At 34.3% G+C, this 23,321-nt stretch overlaps 1 protein-coding gene across 2 annotated transcripts; it reads left to right on the top strand.

The window, feature by feature from the left end:
* Positions 1–6,821: 6,821 nt before the first annotated feature.
* On the top strand, positions 6,822–11,923 carry LOC131073141 (uncharacterized). Of its 2 annotated transcripts, XR_009112834.2 has the most exons (4): positions 6,822–8,162; positions 10,372–10,929; positions 11,069–11,578; positions 11,679–11,923. XR_009112834.2 is itself a non-coding variant. In XM_058009523.2 (3 exons), the coding sequence occupies exons 1-3, from the start codon at positions 7,311–7,313 to the stop codon at positions 11,165–11,167; spliced, it is 1,509 nt and encodes a 502-aa protein (XP_057865506.2). In that variant the 5' UTR covers positions 6,822–7,310; the 3' UTR covers positions 11,168–11,923. The 2 variants fall into 2 exon arrangements, 1 of the variants encoding a protein (XP_057865506.2); XM_058009523.2 differs by having other exon boundaries at positions 11,069–11,923.
* Positions 11,924–23,321: the final 11,398 nt, after the last annotated feature.

Raw genomic sequence — 23,321 nt, 5'->3', positions numbered from 1 at the left:
TTATATTCAACAACATATATATTAAAATATTCATTATTAGTATTCATTAATATTCATTATTAACATTTATTAATATACGTACTAAAGTATTCATTAATATTCATTATTAACATTCATTAATATACATACTAAAATATTCATTATTAATGTTCATTAATATTCATTATTAACATTTATTAATACACATTAAAATATTCATTAACATATATATTAAATTTGCATTAATTACATTCATTAACATATATATTAAATATTCATTCATTAATATATATATTAAAATATTAATTACTTATATTCATTAACATCTACAGTAAATAAGCATTAAGTATATTCATTAACATATATAAAAATATTAATTCCTTACTTACCTGTTCTTAATCCCGCAACACCAGTTTCCGATCTATACTTGCCTTTGTTGTTCGTAGTTTCTGATCTGTACCCCTTCGCTGTTCGTAGTTTTTTCCCATTTATAACTTGCCAAACCATAGGATGACACCTCTTCATATGCGATGGGACACCATCCATACTCAGCGATTTGTCTTCATAACTAATCAAGTTATTTGCTATCGATCAGCATAATCGCTGTTCTTGATGACTCATCATATCATTGCCATTAATGATGGGTTAGCATTAATCTTAATCATGTCCACTTATTAGATATTATCTACCGATATGTAGCAATACATTTATACGCTGCTATTCGTAAGGGCTAACAACTATTATTAATGACTGATGGATATCCTTGGGTAGTAGTAATTATCGCCATTGATCTGCCTATCATATTGTGTCTCCACTTGATAATGTCTGACCTTATTATGAGATCAGTCTGATAAGCAATGGAGACGTATGGTCATTATATCGGTCGTCTTCATGAGCTGTTGATTCTCTTCATTTTGTCGACCTCTTTGATAGGAGATAACTATGGTATCACATCCTCTTATCACCCAATTTAATTAGTGACTCTTAATTATGGTTCAGTCAAACATTAATATTTTGATGTCTTATTTATGATGACTCCTACCATTTATCTTTGCCAGCTACGTATTTTCCACGGTTCTTGGATGACTTGAATCTTTCACTTATGTCCACATCCACAAAGTTTCTCTACTTTACCACAGTGCCTAAGTACGTAAATAATAATATATATATTAATATTTATTATTAATAATAAATATTAATATATATTAATTAAATAATAATATATTAATTGCATTAGTAATATTAATCGTATTAACAATATTAAATTCTATTTATAATAAAATGTGATTCACATATTACTAAATAATTTTTGTATAATAATTTTCAATATTAATTTGTGAATAATAATAATAATATTTAATAATTAAATATTAATGGATATTAATAATAATATTTAATAATTAAATATTAATAATTTCAAATAATCATTTGTTGATTGTATTAGTTTATAATAATAATTGTTTCATTTAGATTATAAATAACGAACAAGGAGGGGACATGACAAACATGCACAAAACCTCTTAGGAACTTTCTCCACTTGCTCTCCAAAGTTCAAACTTCATATGAGAAAACGAAAGAATGAAATGCATTTGTAGTGAAGTTCGAATTCTCAATTAGAAACATAGAAGATCTCTTAAAATTTGTTTCCATTTACTCTTTAGTCTTTCATGTTTACAAAGAAAGTTTCTGAATTTAATTTGAGCTGAGTTGTTATCTCTTATATAGTTCAAACTTTTAATCTCAAAAATGCAAGTTTCTAAATTTATTTTCAGTTGTAATTAGAACTTGATCTTCAATCTTTCTATTTCAAAAACTTTCTAAATTTGGTCTTAGTTCGAACTTCATGAAGATTGTGATGACATCATTGAAGAATATTCTCTTCTTTGAAAATCTGCAAGCATCTTTGACTTCATCTTGACTTTGGGCGGACTTTGTGAAATTTGTTTCTCATCTTTACCCAAGGTAGGGTGGACTTTCTTGAGGTTGGGAACTTTCCTTATGTCTTAAGGTGGACTTGATGAGAGATGAGAACCATTGCACTTGCAGCAAGGCGGACTTGGTATTCTTGAAAACCTTCCTTCAACTTTGATAAGGCGGACTTTGAGAAGAGAAAGACACTACATTCTAAGCTTGTAACCTCTCCAAGGGCAGACTTTGAGAAGATACCAACACTCCACAAGGGAGTACTTTAGAGAGAGCAAGGCACCACACTATGCAGCAAGGGGGACTTTGTAGAGCTCATGGAACACTCACATGCTAATTCTTTCACTCTTGGGCGGACTTTCTTGAGGTTGGGAACTTTCCTTATGTCTTAAGGCGGACTTGATGAGAGATGAGAACCATGAGAACCATTGCACTTTCAGCAAGGCAGACTTGGTGTTCTTGAAAACCTTCCTTCAACTTTGACAAGGTGGACTTCATTCACTTCATGATCCATACTTCTCATATGAGGGTAGACTTCACTTACTTCCTTGCACCATGGCTATGACCTCCAAGGCATACTTTATTAATGTGTTGCACCTCATATTTGTTGCCATTCCTCATCCAAGTAGGGTGGACTTGGTGAACTTGAGAACCTTTTCTTATGTTGTTAGGTGGACTTGACAGCACTTGAGCACCTCCTGCAATCACATATAGGGTGGGCTTTGAAGAGATCACAATCATGAGGGAAGACTTTGAAGTACCTTGCTACACTCCACAAGGGCGGACTTGTCACCTCATACTCCAATGTTGTCCAAGGTAGGGTGGACTTTGAAGAGAACAAGGCACCACATGATGCAACAAGGTGGACTTTGATTTCCTTGCACCTCATACTAACCTTGTAACCTCTCCAAGGGCGGACTTGTTGAAGCTTGAGGTACAAAGTGTTAGGTCATTGGGCGGAGTTTGATCCAATTGAGGAACACCGTGATCAAAGCTCAAAAACTTCATAACTTTCTCAACTTTTACTGGATTGACTTGAAATTTGAAACCTACACTCCATTTATTCATTGAACTCATTAGGGATCCCTAAAATTTAGGAAGTTGGTTTTTAGGTCAAAACAAGTATTTTTTGATCATTTTCAATGCATGTCAGTGCCAATAGTGCAAACCCTAGGTCCACTCCGAAAATAGAAAAAAAAAACAAGAATCCCTAAAAAATAGGAATTTTTTTCTAAAAATAGCCACTTCAGGGATTGCACTCAAAATTCCAAAAATGAAACTTCCTAAAAAATAGGAAAAAGAAAAAAGCAAAACTTTCCAAAAATAGAAAGTTGTCCAAATTCATTCAAACCAATTGTGTTCTTTGTCCTTCGGCCTTTCTAGACACTCTGATAGTGTCTAGACTCTGTTCTAACTTGGTTTGCACAAACTGACCTTCAACTTCAAAACTTAGACCTTTCAAAATTAACAAAGCTCTAGCAATACTGATCCCTGAAGGTCGCAAGGCTCTAACAAAACCCTAGAAAGAAAGACAAAGGGAGCGTCCCCATTTTCAATGGGGTGATGTGTGAAAAAGGTCACAACAGTATGCCATTAAAACAGTATGCCATTAAAGAGAAACCTACAAAATAATTGTTCAATGTTAACCTTTCCACATAGTAGATTGAATTTGGATGTGAACAAGAGTAAAATGTGAACTAGATGTGAAACTAGCTCAAAGGTTGCTTCTAATAGCACAGTTTTGTAATGTCATAATATTCAAATTTGCAACCGATATGCTATATGTCTCACGCACCCCGTTAACATCTTCAACCGAAAATTCCGGCAAGTGGACAAATTTTGGGTTTTCAAGACCATTGGACTATTTGAAATTATCTAAAGTTGCAGTTCTCACACCAGAAAAAAAAAAATCGTTCAAATCTTACGGGGAAGGTTTTCAGCTTCAACAAAAGCACAACCCGATGCATTAGCGATGAAAGGCAATAGTGAAAAGTTGGACATTTTAGTTGACATTGATCTTCTAGTCTTGAATCATTAAGTTGAGGTTTTAGACTATCTTTTGGTTATTTTGTTCATTCCTCTAAGTTTATGTATGCTTATGTGAGCTCCTCTTGTAATCTATATATTCTCTTGTATGTATTTATGTTTTCTCATATGCTATTGTATGCACTTCCAACATTTTTGAGAAAAAAGTTTAGAAGCAGTTTAAACAAATATATTTGTAATATATCAAAATTCTTTTGATATTTTTTAAATATATATTTGAAATATTCTTATTTATTGATATCTATCTTAAATAAATAATTATATTAATAAATAGTATTCAATGTTTATAAAAATAAACTATTTGAATAGTTTTGCATATTTATTTCATTTCTTTTTTTTTGCATGTGGTCACTTTTCTGTTCACCATCTTGGTGCACTTATCCAGCCAACAAGCTACAAAGTGAACATCGACATTTTAAATAGCCTCCAAGTTGGCTCTGAGCTCGAGCTCTTCAACATTGTGTAACTGAGAACCTGAGAAGATCCGTTCTCCATGAGGGAAAAGACAACCCTGGTTAGCTATTATTATATCTGAGAAGATTTGTTCTCCATGAGGGAGAAGGAAACCCTGGGAGAAGATATGATATTATATTTATTATAATTCATATCTATGAAATTTTTATAATTTTATTACATAATTTTTAAATATTTTTTGTCTGTCCTCTTTTCAAATATATCTATGATATTGGTTGGAGATTTGGGCCAATTGTCTCCAATCAATGATAGACCAACATATGACAACAACAAACGAGAAAATTTATCGTGGCAAAAATTCAAAACTATGGTTACATTAGATAAAATATTCGGACAAGATGGACAAGACAATCAACAACAAAGGTTTCGTCAACTTTTGACAAATCTAAGAGATACAAACCCACAAATCGATGACTAAAGATTACTCATGACAAGAACACCTATTGACGTAGATGCTACAACTAATATTGAGTTTGACAATCCTATCCATTTGTTCTCCACAAATGAAAATGTTCATAATCATAACAAAAAAATGTTATATACATTGAAACATCTTGCAACAAAAGTAGGAAGTGTACATCAAGCAAAAAAAAATTCAAATGATGAACTTGATCTAGATATGTTGATCACGAAGAATTCAATGGTGATGTTGACTTCAAATCTTTGGATACAAGCAGAACTTGTAAATGGAGCTTTGGGATATGTTCGAAACATTATCTATAAACTAGGAAGTTTTCCACCTAAACCACCATCATATGTCATGGTTTTATTTGACAATTATATGGGAACACCATTTGAAGATCATCATCCAAATATGATTCCAATAACACCAATACAAAGGGGCAAGACATTTCAGTTACCATTGAGATTGGCATGGGCATTGACTATACATAATCTTAGGGGTTGACTCTATCAAAAACCATAATTGATATAGGGCCAACCAAAAGAACATGATTGACAGTTTTGGCAATGTCTCGAGTAAAATCTCTAGAAGGCCTCAGAATAATGCCACCATTCACATATAAGCTTTACGAAAAAATGAAAATCGGTAGACAACTTGCAAAGCGAAAGGCCAAAGAAAACAAATTAAAGTTTTTAGAAGATACTTGATGTAATATATCTTTGTGCTGCTAGTATTTTTGTTGTTAGCTTTACATTCTTTGGGTTGTTGTTTATAGTAACAACAACCTTGTTTTGTTGCTTATTAATATAAAAAACAATTAAAATTTTGTTCCAATATCTTCTATTTTCCCTAATTTTTACTTTTATTAATGACTTATATTGTGACAAAACATTTGATCAAAGTCATTCTATTTTTTTAACTATTTATTCTAAATTATCCAAACAAAATGCAATTGAATACTATTTGTAGTTTTATGTATCTATATATTAATACATAATTAAAAAAAAAATTGAAAATCTTCTATTTTTGTAATGTCTAAATGATCTATTCAACCATTTCACTTCAAACTTACTATTAATAAAAACTTTATATTTATTTAAAAATATTTATTATCATGTATGAATATTAAATATTTTCATAATTTGATATCTCTCGACATATCTTACTTAGATTTTTTTTTAATTTAGATATTACTAGTAATAATATAGAGATATATTTTTTTTTGCTTTAGTGAAGAGTTTAATAAAAATATAAAATAATAATAATAATTTAATATTGATTACAATATCATATTATAATAATAATTTAATATTAATTATATTATAATAATAATTTAATATTAATTATATTATAATAATATAATTAATTTTTAAGTGAAATAATGAACAAATATGATATCTTTCGATATACTTTATTTATATTTCTCTAAAAATAAAATATTAATATAATAATTTTTAAAAAAAATAATGAAAAATATAATATGTTTTTGAACAAGTTCACTTATTCAAAGATAGGTATGTTCATAGTTATCTACACATCCATGCCCCTTACACAAAACCAGTCAAAGACAAAGACAAAAGTGGAACCATTCCAAGTTTGGAAGCAAAGAGCAAAATTACAAATAGAGAAATAAATATAAAAAGGAGAAAAAGAATACAATTATGGCAAGTTGCACTTCAAAAAAAATGAGGGCCATATGAGTTCGTGTTAGCCAAGGAAATTGGATATATGAAAGAAAGTGCGTTAAGAAAAGGTCAAGGGAGTTGAGTTTCTGTGAAAGCCTCACGCCAAACTTCTTCTAATGAAAAATGTTTAATTTTGGTCGCCAACTTTCATCTGATAAGAAGAAGTCAAATTTCTGTAGCAAATACTTTTCAAAATTGTCCAATGATTGAAGCAAAAAAGAGTTAGGTATTGCCGGGACCCAATTCAAGCCGCCCTTAACTGTCTGTAACATTTAGTTATGCTCTGAATCCAAATGGCTAACATTCAACGTAACTATTTTATTATTATGTTCAATGCTTGAATAGCATTAAGATATTGCTATTGAGGTGGTCAACACCGTGCCGTCTCCTCAATGATGATGATGAAACACAGAAAAACAAAAAAACAAAAAACAAAAATCAAAACTTATTCTTGTAATTTTCTCTCTGCAAATAGGAGCATTGATCGTATGTCACACGAATTCTTCCAAGAGGTAATATTTTTTCTTTTTCTTTTCTTCTTGTAATTGAGAAAGGATAATCGAGGAGAGAATTTTGGAAAGAATGGAACCAATGGAAAATTTACTAGTGTTTGTCTCCTTGTGGGTTGTGGAGTGCTGTCTGTAATTCCTTCCAAAACATATGCGCACGGATGCTTCTTTTTGTTATTTGATTGAACAAGAATCAGAGAGTGGTGTGACTGGAGCATATTTCTGAGAAATTAAACGCACTTAAGTTTTAATTTGGGTCTAGACATTGCATATTAAGTTGGAAATTTGAGAATGGATTCCGTGAAATTTGCTTTGAAATTGAAATTGAGATTGAAGGAATTGTTGAAGGTTTTGGTGAAGAGGCGAAAATGGCTGGGCAATACGGTCTCTGTTGGTTTGGGATTGCTAATGGTGTTAGTAATGGTGTTGGCTTTCATTCGTAGCCACAGAAATCATTGCAGGGGGGCAGCAATTGAGGGGGAAGCAGAGCCTTCGTCATTTCCATGGAACCCATTAGATTACCCTCATAAAAATGAAAGTCTCTCAACGGGGGAATTGAATTCTAAGGCCTCTCTGAGTCTCGGAAACATAATTTTTGTTATACAGGGATCTTCAAAAGAGTGGTCAAGAAGAAAGGAATTTGTGAAATTGTGGTTCAGGCCTGGGGTAATGAGAGGGTTCGTTTGGATGGAGGAAAATGTCCCGGTTGAATCAGATGATGACCAATTTCTGCCTCCTATTTTGGTTTCTGATGATTCTTACGCTCTGGGTATCCGCCTTTCTATGATTTTGCTCAACACTTTCAGACTACGCCCACCTGGTGCACAATGGTTTGTTTTATGTGAGGATGATACTATTTTTTCAACAAAGAATTTAATGAGCGTTTTGGCAAAGTATGATTCCACAGACTTGGTTTATATTGGAGGAAATTCTGAGAGTCATCATGAGAATCATGGTCATGCACATGCCATGGCATTTAGCGGTGCAGGGATTGCTATAAGTTATGGTCTTGCAGAAGCTTTGTCCATTATGCTTGAAGCCTGCCTGGAAAGATATCCTCAAGTCCGCCGTAATGATAACAGGTTGCATGCCTGTATTACAGAGCTTGGTGTCCCGATTACTCGAGAACAGGGCTTTCATCAGGTATGTTCCTTCATCCCATCCCCTGTTTGTGACAAATTTTCCAGAGGAATCCTATTTTGAATATGAACAGATATTTTGATTTTATAGCAGTTGAGTCCAACATGATTCTGTTAGAGTGGGGCTTATTTCATTTAGGGTACCTAATCCAATTGAAGAAGGAACGGGACTCGTGACTGCATAATTAAATCGTGTAAATCGGGCTGTAACATGGTTCAGTGATACTGAAGAGATTGTGAGGTTGATAATCTCTTCTTTTCGACATATGACCTGAATCTCTTAACTGAGTTGATCATGACTCGTGCTGTTGTAGGGCACCTAACTTCAACAGAAAACTAAATTTTCAATTTTTTCATATAAATTTCTCAATCCAATCGGGCTCTAGTATATTTTTTTTTCGAAATATTGCTCGGTTCCCCTATTGCAGATAGCACTCGAATCTCTCAACTAGGTTTAATTTGTGTTTTATCACCTCAGTTCAAAGAAGAATTAAGTAGAATTCATCTTCCCTTTAGTTAAATTATGGTTTTGTGAGAGTTAGGGCCTTATCTGACAGCTAAATTCCCCTTTATCACATATGATTGAATCTCTTAACTGAATTGACTGGGAAGCAAGACACGATTATATAAGGAAATGGGACTTATCTTCATAGACCCTAGTTCAGTTGGACTCGTCTATTGATATGGGAGAATTAGGACTCTATATGATTGAGAAAGTCCAACTTTCTAGATCATACTTGAATTTCTCAATTCGGTTGAATGGGACTTATGTTGTTACAGAAGACTATATTCCATTGTCAGAAGATATGGGATTCAGAGATCTGTTAATTCAGTCGCGTTCCAATATCCTTATGTAGACATTAGGCACCTGTTTATTTAGTGAAGTCCTCTCTTCTGCATAGGGCTCTATTCTTTCAGCTGAGTTGATGGGACTTGGGCTTTTCTGAGACATCTAAATCTGATAAAAAAGGAATTGGGAGTCATACCTTCATAGGATTTCCTCAATTCAGTTTAGTCCATGCAGGCTCTGTGAGAATTTGGGTTCTCTCTGCCTATAAAGTTCTTTCTTTAATATAAAATTCGAATGCCTTCAGCTGATTTGAATGGACCTTATATCATTACAGGGCACCTAATTTTAAAAGAGAAAGAAATGGGATTCATCTTCTCAAAGACCTTCCTCAGTTCAGTTGGCTTCTATAATTGCTCTATTAGAATTAAGGCACTGTTTGGTTGATAAAGTCCTTTCTTCCATTTTGCACATAGTACGTCATCTGAGTTCTTTTTTCTTTCCGTATTCTGTAAGATTGAGTGCACCATCTACTTGCTGAGGTCCTCTATGCATGCAAATAGTTTTCAATTCCATTCGATTTCGGTCCTTCCAGTAATCTGTAATAACGGAGACACTAGATTCAATAGAATCCTCTGTTCCAAGAGTATTTGCAGTACAAAGCAGAGTGTGTTTTTTAGAGTAGCGTAAAGACGTGATCATTCCTTATGTGTAATTTATCTATAACAAGTGACCAAAGACCTTAGATTTTGTTTGTGCGCCCAGTAAATTAATGCCTATTTAGATCTCATTCAGACTTCGCATAACTTGCTCCAGACAAGCATGGTAGTTACACCAAGTGGACCATTCAATTTCTTGTTGATTGGATTCAAGAATGGTAGGATGGTTTGCTATTGATATTTCATCAGTCTTTGAAGGTCTTGTGAACTGCTCTTTTAGAATTTCTTTTGTCCCAAGTGTCCATATAAAGCAAGATGGATTGAATCTGTAAAATTTCAATGGGGGGAAATGCAGGAACACTCACATGGTAGGATTTGCTTTAGATGTCTATTGATTAATATTTTAAGTATATATGCTGAAAAAAGGTTTATCTGGCGAAGTTAAACTAGAGAGAAATTTATCATTTTTCCTTTCAAATATTTTGAAGTTTCAGTTGCCACTTTGATTAAAGAGGACTCTAATAATGTTTCAAGTACACAGGGTTATGCTGCTTGCCAATGGATTCAGATATAGAGTTTTTGTGTGACATCCTATAGAAATGAATTAGCTTGTTGATGTTGGGATGGATCTGATTTATGGAAGTAGAGTAACTTGAAGAGGAATTTGTGAAATAATAGCTTGATCAGATTGCGCATTGTGTGGTAGCTAGAGAAAAGTCTTGGCTTCAACTTACAAATAATACTGTTTGTATTCTGTGGATATGCAGTTTGACATCCGAGGAGATGCATTTGGGTTATTGTCAGCACATCCATTGACACCTTTCGTTTCTATGCATCATGTAGACCAACTTCAGCCTGTGTTTCCAAATCATAATTCTCTGGATAGCCTCCGAACATTCATGTCAGCCATGGAAACTGAGCCTGCTAGTTTTCTACAGCAAGCTATAAGCTACAATCATACAGAAAAGTTATCATTCTCTATCTCTCTTGGCTATGTTGTCCAGGTCTTTCCAAGTATTATGTTTCCCAGGGAGCTACAAGATCCTCAAATTACATTCCGTGCCTGGGATTGGGGGGACCATCCTGGAGAGTTTTCTATGAATTCAAGGATATACCCACAATCACCATGTAACAGACCTTTTCTGTTCTATTTGAAAGAGAATTTTTTTGATAAAGAGAAAGATAAAATTTTGAACATATATGAGAGATACCTGATGGTGGATGAGCATAAGGCAGAACATAATTGTCGATTTCACAGTTTCTCCCCAAAGGAAGTTCAGAAAATCCATGTTATGCACAAACCTTTTGAACAACGTTGGCATTTGGTAAGTCTTGACCTTATTCTTATATGATCAGAATATTCTAACTTGAAAGAATATACAGGACTTATTTTCATTTTTCATCACTCGACTTCTTTTGGGTTTCTACTATTCACCACATGGAAATGTCTCTTGTTCTTTGCAGATACCAAGAAGACTCTGTTGTAATATGAGAGGAAAGAAAGATGGAGTCCTAACTATTTCCTTAGATAAGTGCAAACGAGGACAGAGAATCTACAGCTGATTTAAAGACTTAATTAGGATTGGGTCATCATTGCTCCTGAGAGAAGGTTCTCTAAGTATTAACCATTAATTAGGATTGGGTCATCATTGCTCCTGAGAGAAAGTTCTATTAGTGCTACCCATTCTGAGAGGACTACATTGCTTCTGGGACACACATTGGAATTTTTTTCCCGGACTGTATCTATGAGATGCTGTTGATTACATCAACTCAATTGACAGTTGGATTCAGGTTCACATGAGGAATTGTATTACATCAATGATGAATATGGAGATTGAATTTTGTCCAATAAGATTGCTCCACAATTGCTGTACATCAACAAACTGAAGGGCTTGATTTTGTGATTTTGTCATAAAGAAGAACACACAAATTTTCATCCACGGCCACAAAATAAGCCTTGATATTTAGGAAAAGGTAGTTGCAGAATGCATATCCATCGATTATTTATAGATTACCTTGGATGATGTTTGTATTCATATTTCAAACATCTAATGTAATGTATTGGTTTTTTCAGCCACAATTTTCTGCCTAGTCATTTATACAGAATTGAAAAAATCCTGGAAGATTTTAAATCAAGCTTGTGTCAAGATTTTGAATTTCCCTTGGAGGTTTGGTTCTTGTATAATTGAGACTACAACTTTGGCAAAGATGATTACAAGATTTTGTAAAGAGATTGTATATGATATGGACATTTTATGGAACTTCACAAAATTAAACAAAATTTGCATTTAACATGAAAGCATGATTTTTTGAGGTCAACTTTTTCAAATATTGTCAGGAAAGAAGAAAGATGCCTTATCCTGCCATCTGAAGGCTAGAGGGTAGGCACACCTTCAAACTTGGACATATGTTTGTAGGTTCCGCATCTGAGTCAAATTCACCTAGGGCTTATGCCTGCCCTTGTCTTCTGCTTGTAATATTGTAGCTGATTTACTCAGGGAGCATACCTATAGTGGCGATTGCTCTGCCTTTCTACTTCGGCACAGGTCACTGGATTGATTTGTTTAGCTGAGTTGGGATATTGAAAATTGATCTTTAGAGAGATGGCTCAATTATCTTCTGCAAGTGGTCCATGGGAGAAGATGGAATATTCAAGGCAATTAGAACTGCAACCTGTAACTAGAGAGTGAATAAGGCTGACCTTCAACAACCAGATATGTTAATATCCAAGCAAATCTGCAAAAGGAAATCTGTTTACAAGATTTAGGATAGGGGGAATTCTTTAATTAATTAATTGAATAGTTTCTTTGAGTTTAATTCCCTGGTATTTTTGGGTGTTATAACAAAATAGAGGCTTTTTCTCTGGAGGGAGGAGCAAAGAACTGAATCCATTCCTTGTCCATTTATTTGAGTTTTACAGCATGCTGTAATAAATGCTAGAGGAATTGTTTGCGGTGTTCTCTTAAAAGTCGATGTTTCTTGTCTGCTTAGATCTATCACTGAATTTTTTTTTCAAAAAATGATTATAAGAATTAACCCACAAAGGTCGATGTTAGTTATCTTCTTATATCGATCAATCTGAGAGTTCTGTTGAAATTTCAATCTATAAATTAGGCCAAATTATAATTTTAATTCTCAAAAGCTCTATCAAATGGCCAGGCATGCCTTCATAATATCAATGACTACAGATTTCTTGTCTTACTGCTATCAAATTGATCAAATTCAGTGGGGAAAATGCTGGTTTTGATTGATAAGTCTGGTCTGCTCTTAAAATTAATGAACACATGGAACAAAAATAGGGGAAACAGGGAGGCAAATAAATTGTGAATCAATAGATCTTTGTTTTCAATATATTTTCATCTGGATTTGATCGTGTAGATTTTTTATTATCAATGTTTCAAATCAAATTTTATGTTTTTTTTATCAGTGCAGATAGTAAGAGAGGAGAATTGATAAGACGTTAGCAAACCAAACAGAATAAATAGATAGGCAGATAGCAAGAGGAGAATTGATAAGATGTTAGCAGACCAAGCAGAATAAATATATGGAGTCTCTTCTCTTGCTCTGCCCCAAAGGTGGGGATCCTAGAGTCACTCCATCTATTTATTCTGTTTGGTTTGTTAACATCCCATCAATTCTCTTCTCTTGCTATCTGCCCTAATCATGGATCATAGAGTTTGATCCAAAATGTTGGCAACAAAAAATTTTTATGGTCAAATCCAAAACAAAATATATTGAAATCATTTGGACTGGAGAAATTGAATGAATTAAATCACTATTTGTTTCATAGATCATGAAGATTTTGAAGGTGTGTAGCTTTCAAGTTAGACATTTTTTTGTTGGTAGTCTACAATTTATGGATCAAGATCATTACTTCAAATGATGAACAAATGTTTTAGTCATATTTATTTTGAAATTTGATATCATCTTATAATACTATAATGGTGAAATTTAAAAAGAAAAAAAGGTAGTAGAATCAGCTTCTTACACACAACTTTGAGAGTAGTGATATACAAAAATATAAACAATGTAAACCATTATAGTGATTAATTTGGGAAGACATTTTGGCAAATGACCACACTCCAAAGAAGTTTAATGTGTCATTCAACAACAAAATAAGTTACAATACACTTGGAGAGTGAGCTTTTACGAAAGGGTTGGGGTCTTGGCTCGATTAGTGAGAGATTCCTATGGTAGGCACGAGATCATGAGGTCCAATCTCCCCCTAGCCCACATGGTATCAAAGGGCATGTCACATTAGTGTCATCAGTCACGCTAAAATGTTTACACGACGCATTGCAGTTTATGGGGGGGCTAAATGTATTTTGGTGGTATTCCAACTCTCAAATTAAACCTATCATAATACAACACATGTGCACCAATTTTTAGAAGATAAAATGCAAGACACCACCAAATGGATACTCAAAACCATGGTTAAATACCATCCACAAATGTGGTATGAATTGGGTCACAAAATCCAACACCCCACATCGTGGAGAATCAAATCCACCAAAAATAGTAGATTCCTTACACTCATCATAAAATGTCATAAATCATTTCTTATTGTCCAAAATATGTACTTCATTTTAGAATCAATAATCTCCTCAAAAGATGCTTATGACATACATCATAATTCATAATAAGATTCCAATGCAACTCCTCCTAACTTTATACTCTCTTATGCATCATAGGAACCCACAAATAGGGTGGCCCATATCTTCCCAAATATTTTATTTAATTACATCTTACAATAGCTCATACTTGACAAATGGCACACCAAGTGTCAACACGAAGTAAGATGCTTCTTTTCCAATATGAGACCATTCAAAATACAAAAAAATAGTAATTAAATAATAATAATGTCAGGAGCCTACAAAGGTTGAGACACCTTAATTCTCAACATTCTCCAACTTGTTGATAAAGCCTATGTGAAAGTATTTACAACAATCATAAAGTAAAAACACTATCTAAATTTCTTTGTGCTCACAAGCTTTGTCATAGCATCTATAACAATCACCAAAGTGTATACCTTCTCTAGTGTCACCCTTAATCTTCAACAATATCTCTAACAAAGAGGTATTACACATCTATTGTCTTGGTCCTTGCATGAAAAGTCGGGCTCTTTAGTAGGCAAATTGTACATTGTTTATCATAATAAATTATAACTTCTCCCTAATTTAGCCCAACATTTGAACACTATTTTTAACCAGATAACTTATTTAGAAGCATGAGTAGTTGTCATATACTCTACTTTAAAAGTAGACAAAGCAATCATAGCCTATCACTTGTTCATCTAACTAATAATCATATGCAAGAGATATCCTTTTAACCTTGTTGATTCCATAAATCTCACTTACTTTTTTTCATTTTTCTTTCTTTCCAAAAAAATCTAAAAATAATAAATCTAATTGCTTTAGTTGATTTATCTTTTAGTTTTGAATTAAATATATAATTATTTAGTTCTTCAAAACCTTAAATAAATGATATAAGATATCTAATTATTAAGTATTAATTTATTGCTCAATTGTTATCCTCAAAGACAAATCAAATCACATCATTAATTAGATTTCTTTTTATTTATTCAACAAAAGAATGTTAATATTAATGTATTCTAATTTATCCTATTACAAGTGTTGCACATGATTCAACTAATTATAGAAAATCTTTTCTTTCTTAAATGCTTACTTCAATTCTCTTAATTAGCAATGATTATCAAATCTTTAATTAGATTTATTTTTATTTACTCAACAAAACAATATTAACATTAATATATTCTAATTTGTGATATTACAAGTTTTATACATGATTCAACTAATTATAGAGAACCTACCCTTTCTTAAATTATTACTCCAATTCTTTTAATTAATAGTTCTCTAAAATTCTATTAATAGGTCTCCTTCAATATTATCTTCCCAAAATTTGTTTTTTATCTATATTCATTTAATTTCAACATTATCTTTACTCAAATCTCTAACAAAGAATATTCAAACACACATAATTCAATTATAATTTAATAAATTAAATGAATTAGGGATAATATTCTCATGAACCAACACTATATATTTGTCACTTCATAATCCAAATCCTAGTCCAACTAACACCAAATAATTTGTACCTAAAACATCATAGACTTTAGTACATACCATAGGAAGCATATGCATTATATGATCAAATATACATAATGAAATAATATTAATCCAATTATTGTTGTAGATATGGAGAAACGTGTTGTCATTGATGTCAACTCATACAGGGTAGTATGTTGTATGTTGTGATTGTTGCAGATATGGAGCGGTGTATTGTTATTGATGCCAACCTATGATAATGAATGTACTTGTTTGGATGTCCAAAAGGGGAGATTGTTGTGATATAGAGGGAGATTGTTGTGATTGAGGGGACAGTGTGTTGTTCTTTATGAAGAGTTTAATTGATGTAATGTTGCTTTGTATCCTTTCCCCTAATCTTCATGGTCGGATGTCAAATATGTGATGGTCTGATATTACAGTTAAATAATTCAAGTATGTAGTGCTAGTTTTTGGTGCCTTTGGCTCGAGAGATTGTATCGCATTTCTCTTCCTCTGAAGATATGATTTCACATTTTGTAAGTAAGACAAGGGTGGATATGTTGTCTATATGTTTCTCATTTCAAGTCACAAAGGTTAATATAGTTATTTCTAGGACACGCAAAGCAAAGACAATTTTGTTGCTTATCATGATGGGTTAGAGGAATGCTCCACACTTCTATGCAATTCAATATTTTCTCTTACGATTTTGAGGAGTTGACCATATTGTTTGTGCATTGCTTCTCTTCGAATTTCAAGTGTTTAGGTGTACCACAAGTATGAACCTAATTTTTATATCTCAAGATTGTATTTTTTGGTTTGGATGTGCTACCATGTTCAGCTTCAGTCTGTTTGTGCTAAATCTATTCATGATCATGATAATGTGAAATAAGGTTACATAAAAGTCTTTGAAGTTCATACGACACCTATATGTGCTACACACATTTGTTTCTGGTCTTTTTGAAATTGTTTGTGGCCTATAGTGAATGTATGGAAGGTCAAATGGTTGTTTGGTTGATCTAGAGTATTTGCATCTATTTGTTATGTGGTTTGCACTAGCATGGGGATGCATGCTAAGGTGATTTGGGACTTGTTTGTTTTCTGATTTGGGCCGCAACTACTTCCTATCCACCATGGAAGTTATTGAATCCAACCTCTTTGATCATTACACATTTCATGTCTATGTGTTTCATCTTGACCACTTGGAAGAAGTTTGTTTAAGCTTATGTCATAGTTTTGTATGTTCCTACCACTTTGGATGATGCATTGAGATATCTTTTGGGCTTGGTTGAACCTTGCTATAAACCACAACATTTTATCTTTCTTGGCTAATGTATTTTATGGTCGTTTGGTGTGATGTTACATATTTTATCCATATGTTATTTTGAGGCCAACCCAATTGATGTTTTGAAGGCTTGCAAATGATATAAGTGAAGGATCAAATCATTGCAAAAAGTGCGGTAGTTGTGTGTTGTGTGGAAGTGTGCAAAAAAATGCCTAATGTATACCAAAGGCAATGAGCCGAAGGTAGCTTGATGAGGAGGCAACAAAACGGAAGGAGGTAACCCTTGAACCAGCCAACCTCTAAGGCATACAAACTCAACTGATAATCCCTGATTCCAAAGATCCTTACACAACACCAAGTCAAGCAATGGCTAAATGGCACCAAACAACACCTTGTAAAACCCAAAGGCTCCACTATGTTCACTTACAGACAACTAACACTTCTCAAGTTCTTGTGTGACTACCCACACCCTTGCATACATGAGTGGGCTACTACTAGGCTTTAGGGTTTGAATGGCACACTTGACCAACTCAACACAACGATCCTTGGAGGGGTGTTCTCATAACACCTTAACACAAATGAAATAGGATTTCATGGTTTAGATCCACTGGAACATCAATTTTGACTCACTAGCCCACAACCGGAACCGGTTGCTATTAGGCCTCCATTTGAAGGAACCGGGTGATAACTTTTGACACCCTGAGGATCTAGACAAACAAATTATGTTTTCAGATACGCTTTTGGGAGTTCTAAACAATATCTCAGTTTCCGGTACCAGATCAACTTACAGATATTCCAATCAAAGTTGCACTAACAGACCTAATAGGGCTTTTAGACCTATCTGACTGAATGCCTTTCACAAACTGGTTTGGTTCTCCTAATGGGTGACCATCACTAACCATGAAATATTATTTAAACCTCCAAAGTACTCTTCTACCACATTCAAACCCTTTTCTAGTGCTCTACCACTCAACTCTCACGCACTCCACTCATCAAATCGGTTTGTCACATAGAGATGTCAGACCTAGGGTTAGTTCTTCATCCTCTTTGCCCTGTTGTATCCTCTTAATAGCTTTTGGAACTGAAATATGATACAGTTATCATCTCCTATAATAACAGGGTATTCAGTTTATGATTGGTAGGCCAAAAACCATTATTGCAGTCAAACCATGGGGGTTTAAGGGTTTTAGGTTACCCAATAGAGATTTTCTCGTAAAATGGGGAAGCAATCACTTCAAGACTTCACACTAAAAGAAAAACAAAGGTAACACAATATATTTACAAGAACTATGCCATGAGCATTCTTTCCAATCCACCTTCAGTATGCAATCAACAGAAATTAGACAGTTTTTTCGAGTTTCCAACAGTTCTTGCTGCTTCAATTTCTTTCCAAATCAACCAACATACATCCTTCGATGTTTGGGGCCTTTAAAGGTGTTTCCCAAACAACCACAACCTTCTCCAACTATTTTTCAAATTGATTGACCATTGGAGAATCACGACTTACAAAAAGTGTAAAATTGTCATGACAACAAATTGACAATATGACAACTTTTGCATAATTCAACCAACTTAGACTCCATACTATCATGGTCCCCCAAAATGATTATATTTGATTCTAAAACATCAAAAATGACTCAAATAGACTTGTGGTCACTTGATCCCTCAACTTAGACCATTGTGACCCTTATTAACTCTATTTGCTCTACCAGACCCTAGATGACAATTTGACCCAAACATGGATAAACTTGTCACACTCCTAGGACATTGAATTACAAAAAGGACCCATAGGGTCTTATTACATTTATTCTAGCTAATAGAAAATCATCTTGTTCCTGGTTCATGCCTTCATAGGTAGGTGCTCCTACGCCATAGCTACATTTGAATAGACCCAAAAATGTTTTGGAGGCAATGACCTGAAAGTAGTTGATGTGGTCATACTGAGTTATTGCAATGGAAGTCAATGAATTATTTGTGCTAATTTGAGGTTGTAGCCTCTTGGAAGTGTTGTAATCAATGGGGAGTAGTGAACTTCCTTTAGTTGAAGTCAAAAAATTGCTATTCAAGGAGTTGTTGCTTCCTTGGGTTGTAGCCCTAAAACAAAGTTGTAATCCTATTTATATTATTGTGAGGTTACATTTGGACAGTAAATCGAAGCAACTTTCTCACTGTGGGTTTTCCCTTGTTATTTTTTCCATGTAAATTTGGTGTCTCTTGTGCAATTGTGATATTTTTATTTCATTGTTGTTGATCTATTTCAAGTAAGGGTTTTTAAGTTTGATTGAACACTGGTTCAACCCACCCCCACCCTCTTAGTATTTTTGTATACATAACAATTATTAACCATCATACAACTAAATAATATATGTGCATATTCACTCAACCAATAATAACAATCAGCCATTTCAGGAAGAGAAGGTGGTTTTTCATAAGACAAAGAATTAAACTCTTCATAATTAGAGGTGTGAGGAGAAGAAGTTTGAGAAGCAGCCACAAAATTATTGTTCATAAGCTCAGGTAAGACTCATTGATCTCTAGTTTCTTCCTTCTTTTTAACTTTAAGCTCTCTAGAAGGAACCCTATACTCACCTACAAAGGTGGGATTAAAATCAAGAGATCCCCAATCGTCTTCTGCGAGAACCTTCTCAGGATCAAAAGCCTTTTCATGTGTAGATTCAAGTCGAGAAGGATCTTCTTCAAGAACTTCAGAGGGTGATGATTCATCCATAGGTATCTTGTTTACAGAGTCATCACTAGACGAGGATGACTTAGAAGAACCCCCTTTGGAAGTAGATGTTTGCAAACAAGCCTGAAGATTAGTATCACCTATCAAGGTATATGTCTTATTGTTATAAATGAATTTAACTTGTCTATGCAATGTAGAGGGGACAGCTTGCATACTGTGAATCCAAGGTCTCCCTAATAACAAGTTGTATGATAGATTTCCCGACATAACATGGATAGGAGTAGGCAAAGTAACAGGTCCCACTGTGATGGGTAAGGTGATAATACCTAATGAAGACTTAGCCACATTATCAAAGCCTCGAATGGGATGAGAGTCAAGCTCAATAAGGGATGTATCCACATTCATCTTATGCAATAGATTAATGCTACACGCATTAAGGCCAGAACCATTATCTACCAATGTTCGTCTTATAGCAATGTCATTTATGATAACCACAATCATCAAGGGATCATATTGATGTTGAATTTCACTAGTAGGCAACTCATCTTGAGTAAACACAATTTGAGCTTTAGGATTCATCACAGAGTTAACCAAAGACACTATATTACTAGATGTATTAGGTGGAGGAACATTCAAATCTTTCAAGGCATCTTGTAACATTCCATGATGAGCGGAAGAAGTTTGAATCAAATCCCAGAGGGATATCTTAGCAGGGGTAGCTTTAAGTTGTTCTATGATATCATATTCCTTACCGAGAACTTGTGAAATACGTGGAGCTTGCGGAAGAATTGGTTGGGAAGGAGGAAGTGAAGTTGGAATAACTGGAGGAGGATTAGGTTGCCTATTGTTTCTTGTGTTATAGGTATGAGCAACCGCATGATAACTCTCTCTAGTCAGTTGCTTAGCATACTCATAAGGGCTCTTAGTAGAATATCCTCCTTGCACAGTAATAATAGGTTTGTTAGGAGTGCAAAAAGAATCATTAGCATAACCACCTTGAACCACTAAGATAGGCTTATTTAAAGGTTGAGAATTTTGAGAAGGACAAGCACCTTGGATAGTGAAGAGAGGTTTGTTAGCTATCTCATTCACATGTATCAAATTGATTGAGGATGGTTTAGAGGAATGAAAAAAAGTGTTGGAATAATTATTGATAGTCTTCTCTTGCACTAAAATCTTATCATGGATTAAATCAATTTTAGGAGAGAGACAAGGGGCAGGCATTGATGTTCTAGTAGGAAAAGTAATACTAGGAAAGGCCATATCATCCTCTATCATCAAAGGATCTACATGGGGAATAAACTCTCTAGGAGAAGGTTCAACATTACTCTCTAAAGTCTCACTTTTGAGAGGGAGATCTTTGAAAGAGATGTTAACCATCTTGCTTTGAACTAGGGTATCCTTATGAGTAGAACCAAGTTGAGGAGAAGGAGATGCCTTATTTTTAGAGGGAGAATAATTGAGATTCAAGGAAGGTGAGAAATTATCAAGGGAGAGAGAATAATCTACACCTTCTTCTAATGGTTCATCCCAAATAGTGAAGTTGTTGAAAGGAATGTTTGAAGTATTGTCAATTTTGAGAGAGGAGATAACATTGTTTATTAATTCCTCATCCTTAGGAGGGAGAGCATCAATAGATGTGTTAAACTCATCCTCTTTCCTCAAAATATGTTCAATATGATCTTTAGGGGAGAGAAAATTAAGGAAATTGCTTATTATTTCATCTTCTTTCTCTAAGGGATGCTTATGGGTAAGACAAACTTTAGGAGAAGGGTAAGCCTTTATCATTAATTCATCATTTCTAGTGGGAATTTTGTTAGAAAAGGAAATGCCATCACTAGGAAATGTAGGGATAATGTCATCTTCTTTCACAAAAGGATCCTCATGAAGGGAGTGTTTTTTAGGAGGAACATGAACATATTTCTCTAAAGATTCATGCTTAGGAAGGAGATCTTTGAAAGAAGTGTTCATAACCTCTTGTTGCACTAACATGCCCCTATTGGAAGGACCGACTTTAGGAGAAAATAAGTCAATGTCCATCAATACCTTTTCACTTAGAGAGGCATCTTGTAGGGAAGGTGGAGTAACATTAAGAAAAGTGTTTATGATATAATTCTCTTCCTCTAGGATAGCTAAATAGGAAGGGCACATTTTAGGAGAATTGTCAAGATCACTCTTAAAGTCCTCATCCTTAGAACATGGGAGAGTCTCAAAGGGATTGATAGCAACTCTTTTAGGCACTAAAATGTTGTTATATATGGGGGAAGGTTCTTTAGGAGAAGGAAAAATTGAAACAAGGGAAGCTAACCCACTATCACATCTATGAAATGAATGCATCATGACAACAATTTTCCTCTTTCAAATGATAACACATGCAAAATAGAAGGAAATGTTTAATTTTAACCAATGCAAGCACTTAGAATGTAGCTTTAGAAAATTAAATTTATGATTCAAATGAGTTCCTAAATCAGATTTGAAATTATTGATCCCAATTAAGCTATCCACAAGTTCAATTTTAAGGTTTTAGCAAAAATTTCCTCTAAATTTTTTTGAATCTTGCAAGAAATTAAGAATTGTAAATACAAATTTGAATTTGAAATAGCATAAACACTCAAATTTGAAAACATAAATCAGAATTTAGAGAAGGTTGGAGTTCACGTCGGGTTCACCAAAATGTGTGGGGGAAAAAGTGACACTAAGCAAACATGCCCTAATCTCACTCTCAATCACACATTTGTGGAATACGAAAGAGCCTAGAGGTATCACACAATTGGCTACTTCTTTTTGTGAAAGAGAGAGCCACGGGCTACCTATTAGGATTTCTATTCCTTTGTTGTAATTGAAAGATAAAATGATGCAAGTTCAATTCCTAACCCCAAAGTGCAAGTATGAACTAATAACGAGATTGCAGAATTGAACTTAAACAATGGAAAGTTGTAAACACAAGAATAAGACAAGAATGCAAATGCATACCTAGGGTTAAAATCTAAGTGAAAATGTTCGGGACAGGGGCGCGGGCGCCACTGTCCTGATTCTGCCCCTGAAACTGCTCCGGAAACTGCTGTTTTGGCAACTTGGAAAAGCTGTCAAAAATGCTGAAAATGTTGTCTGTCAGGAGGACCAGGGCGCCCAGCGCCCCTGTCCTAGCAGGACCAGGGCACCCCACGCCCCTGTCCTGGTCTTTTTCTCTGAGATTTGGTGTGTTGTTTGGTCTCCGTCTGCTTCTTCCGGATCTATAACTTGCGGCGTCGTCCAAGTCCCGAAACTTGCACTTATATCTAAAAAGGTGTTTGGGCGGCTATATAGGGTTTTGCCTTAGTCAAACTCCCGCTTCGGTGATCTCCACCTCCACGAATAGCCAAGTTGTATTGTAAAATGTATTGTGTGTGCAGACCTAGTGTGTGTGCAAGGTCCTAAAATGCAAGAAAGCAAACTAGAGCAACCTAGAAAGTAAACCCTAATTGCTTGTAAATAATAATGTAAATGCTCTAAATCAAGATGCAAAGTGATCTAAAGCATGAATAAGTGATATATTGAAGCTTATGCAAAGACATGAAAACAACATGAAATCATACCCAACCCCAAGGGAGGGGTACAAGCCAATCTTCAGTCGGTAATCTCCTATTGTTCTTCAATGTCTTCCAAGCCCAAAATGAATGAATGAATGAAATTGATGAATGCTTG

Source organism: Cryptomeria japonica, chromosome 1 (genome assembly GCF_030272615.1).
Source record: "Cryptomeria japonica chromosome 1, Sugi_1.0, whole genome shotgun sequence".
NCBI lineage: Eukaryota > Viridiplantae > Streptophyta > Pinopsida > Cupressales > Cupressaceae > Cryptomeria > Cryptomeria japonica.
This window is presented reverse-complemented; position numbering and strand designations above follow the sequence as displayed.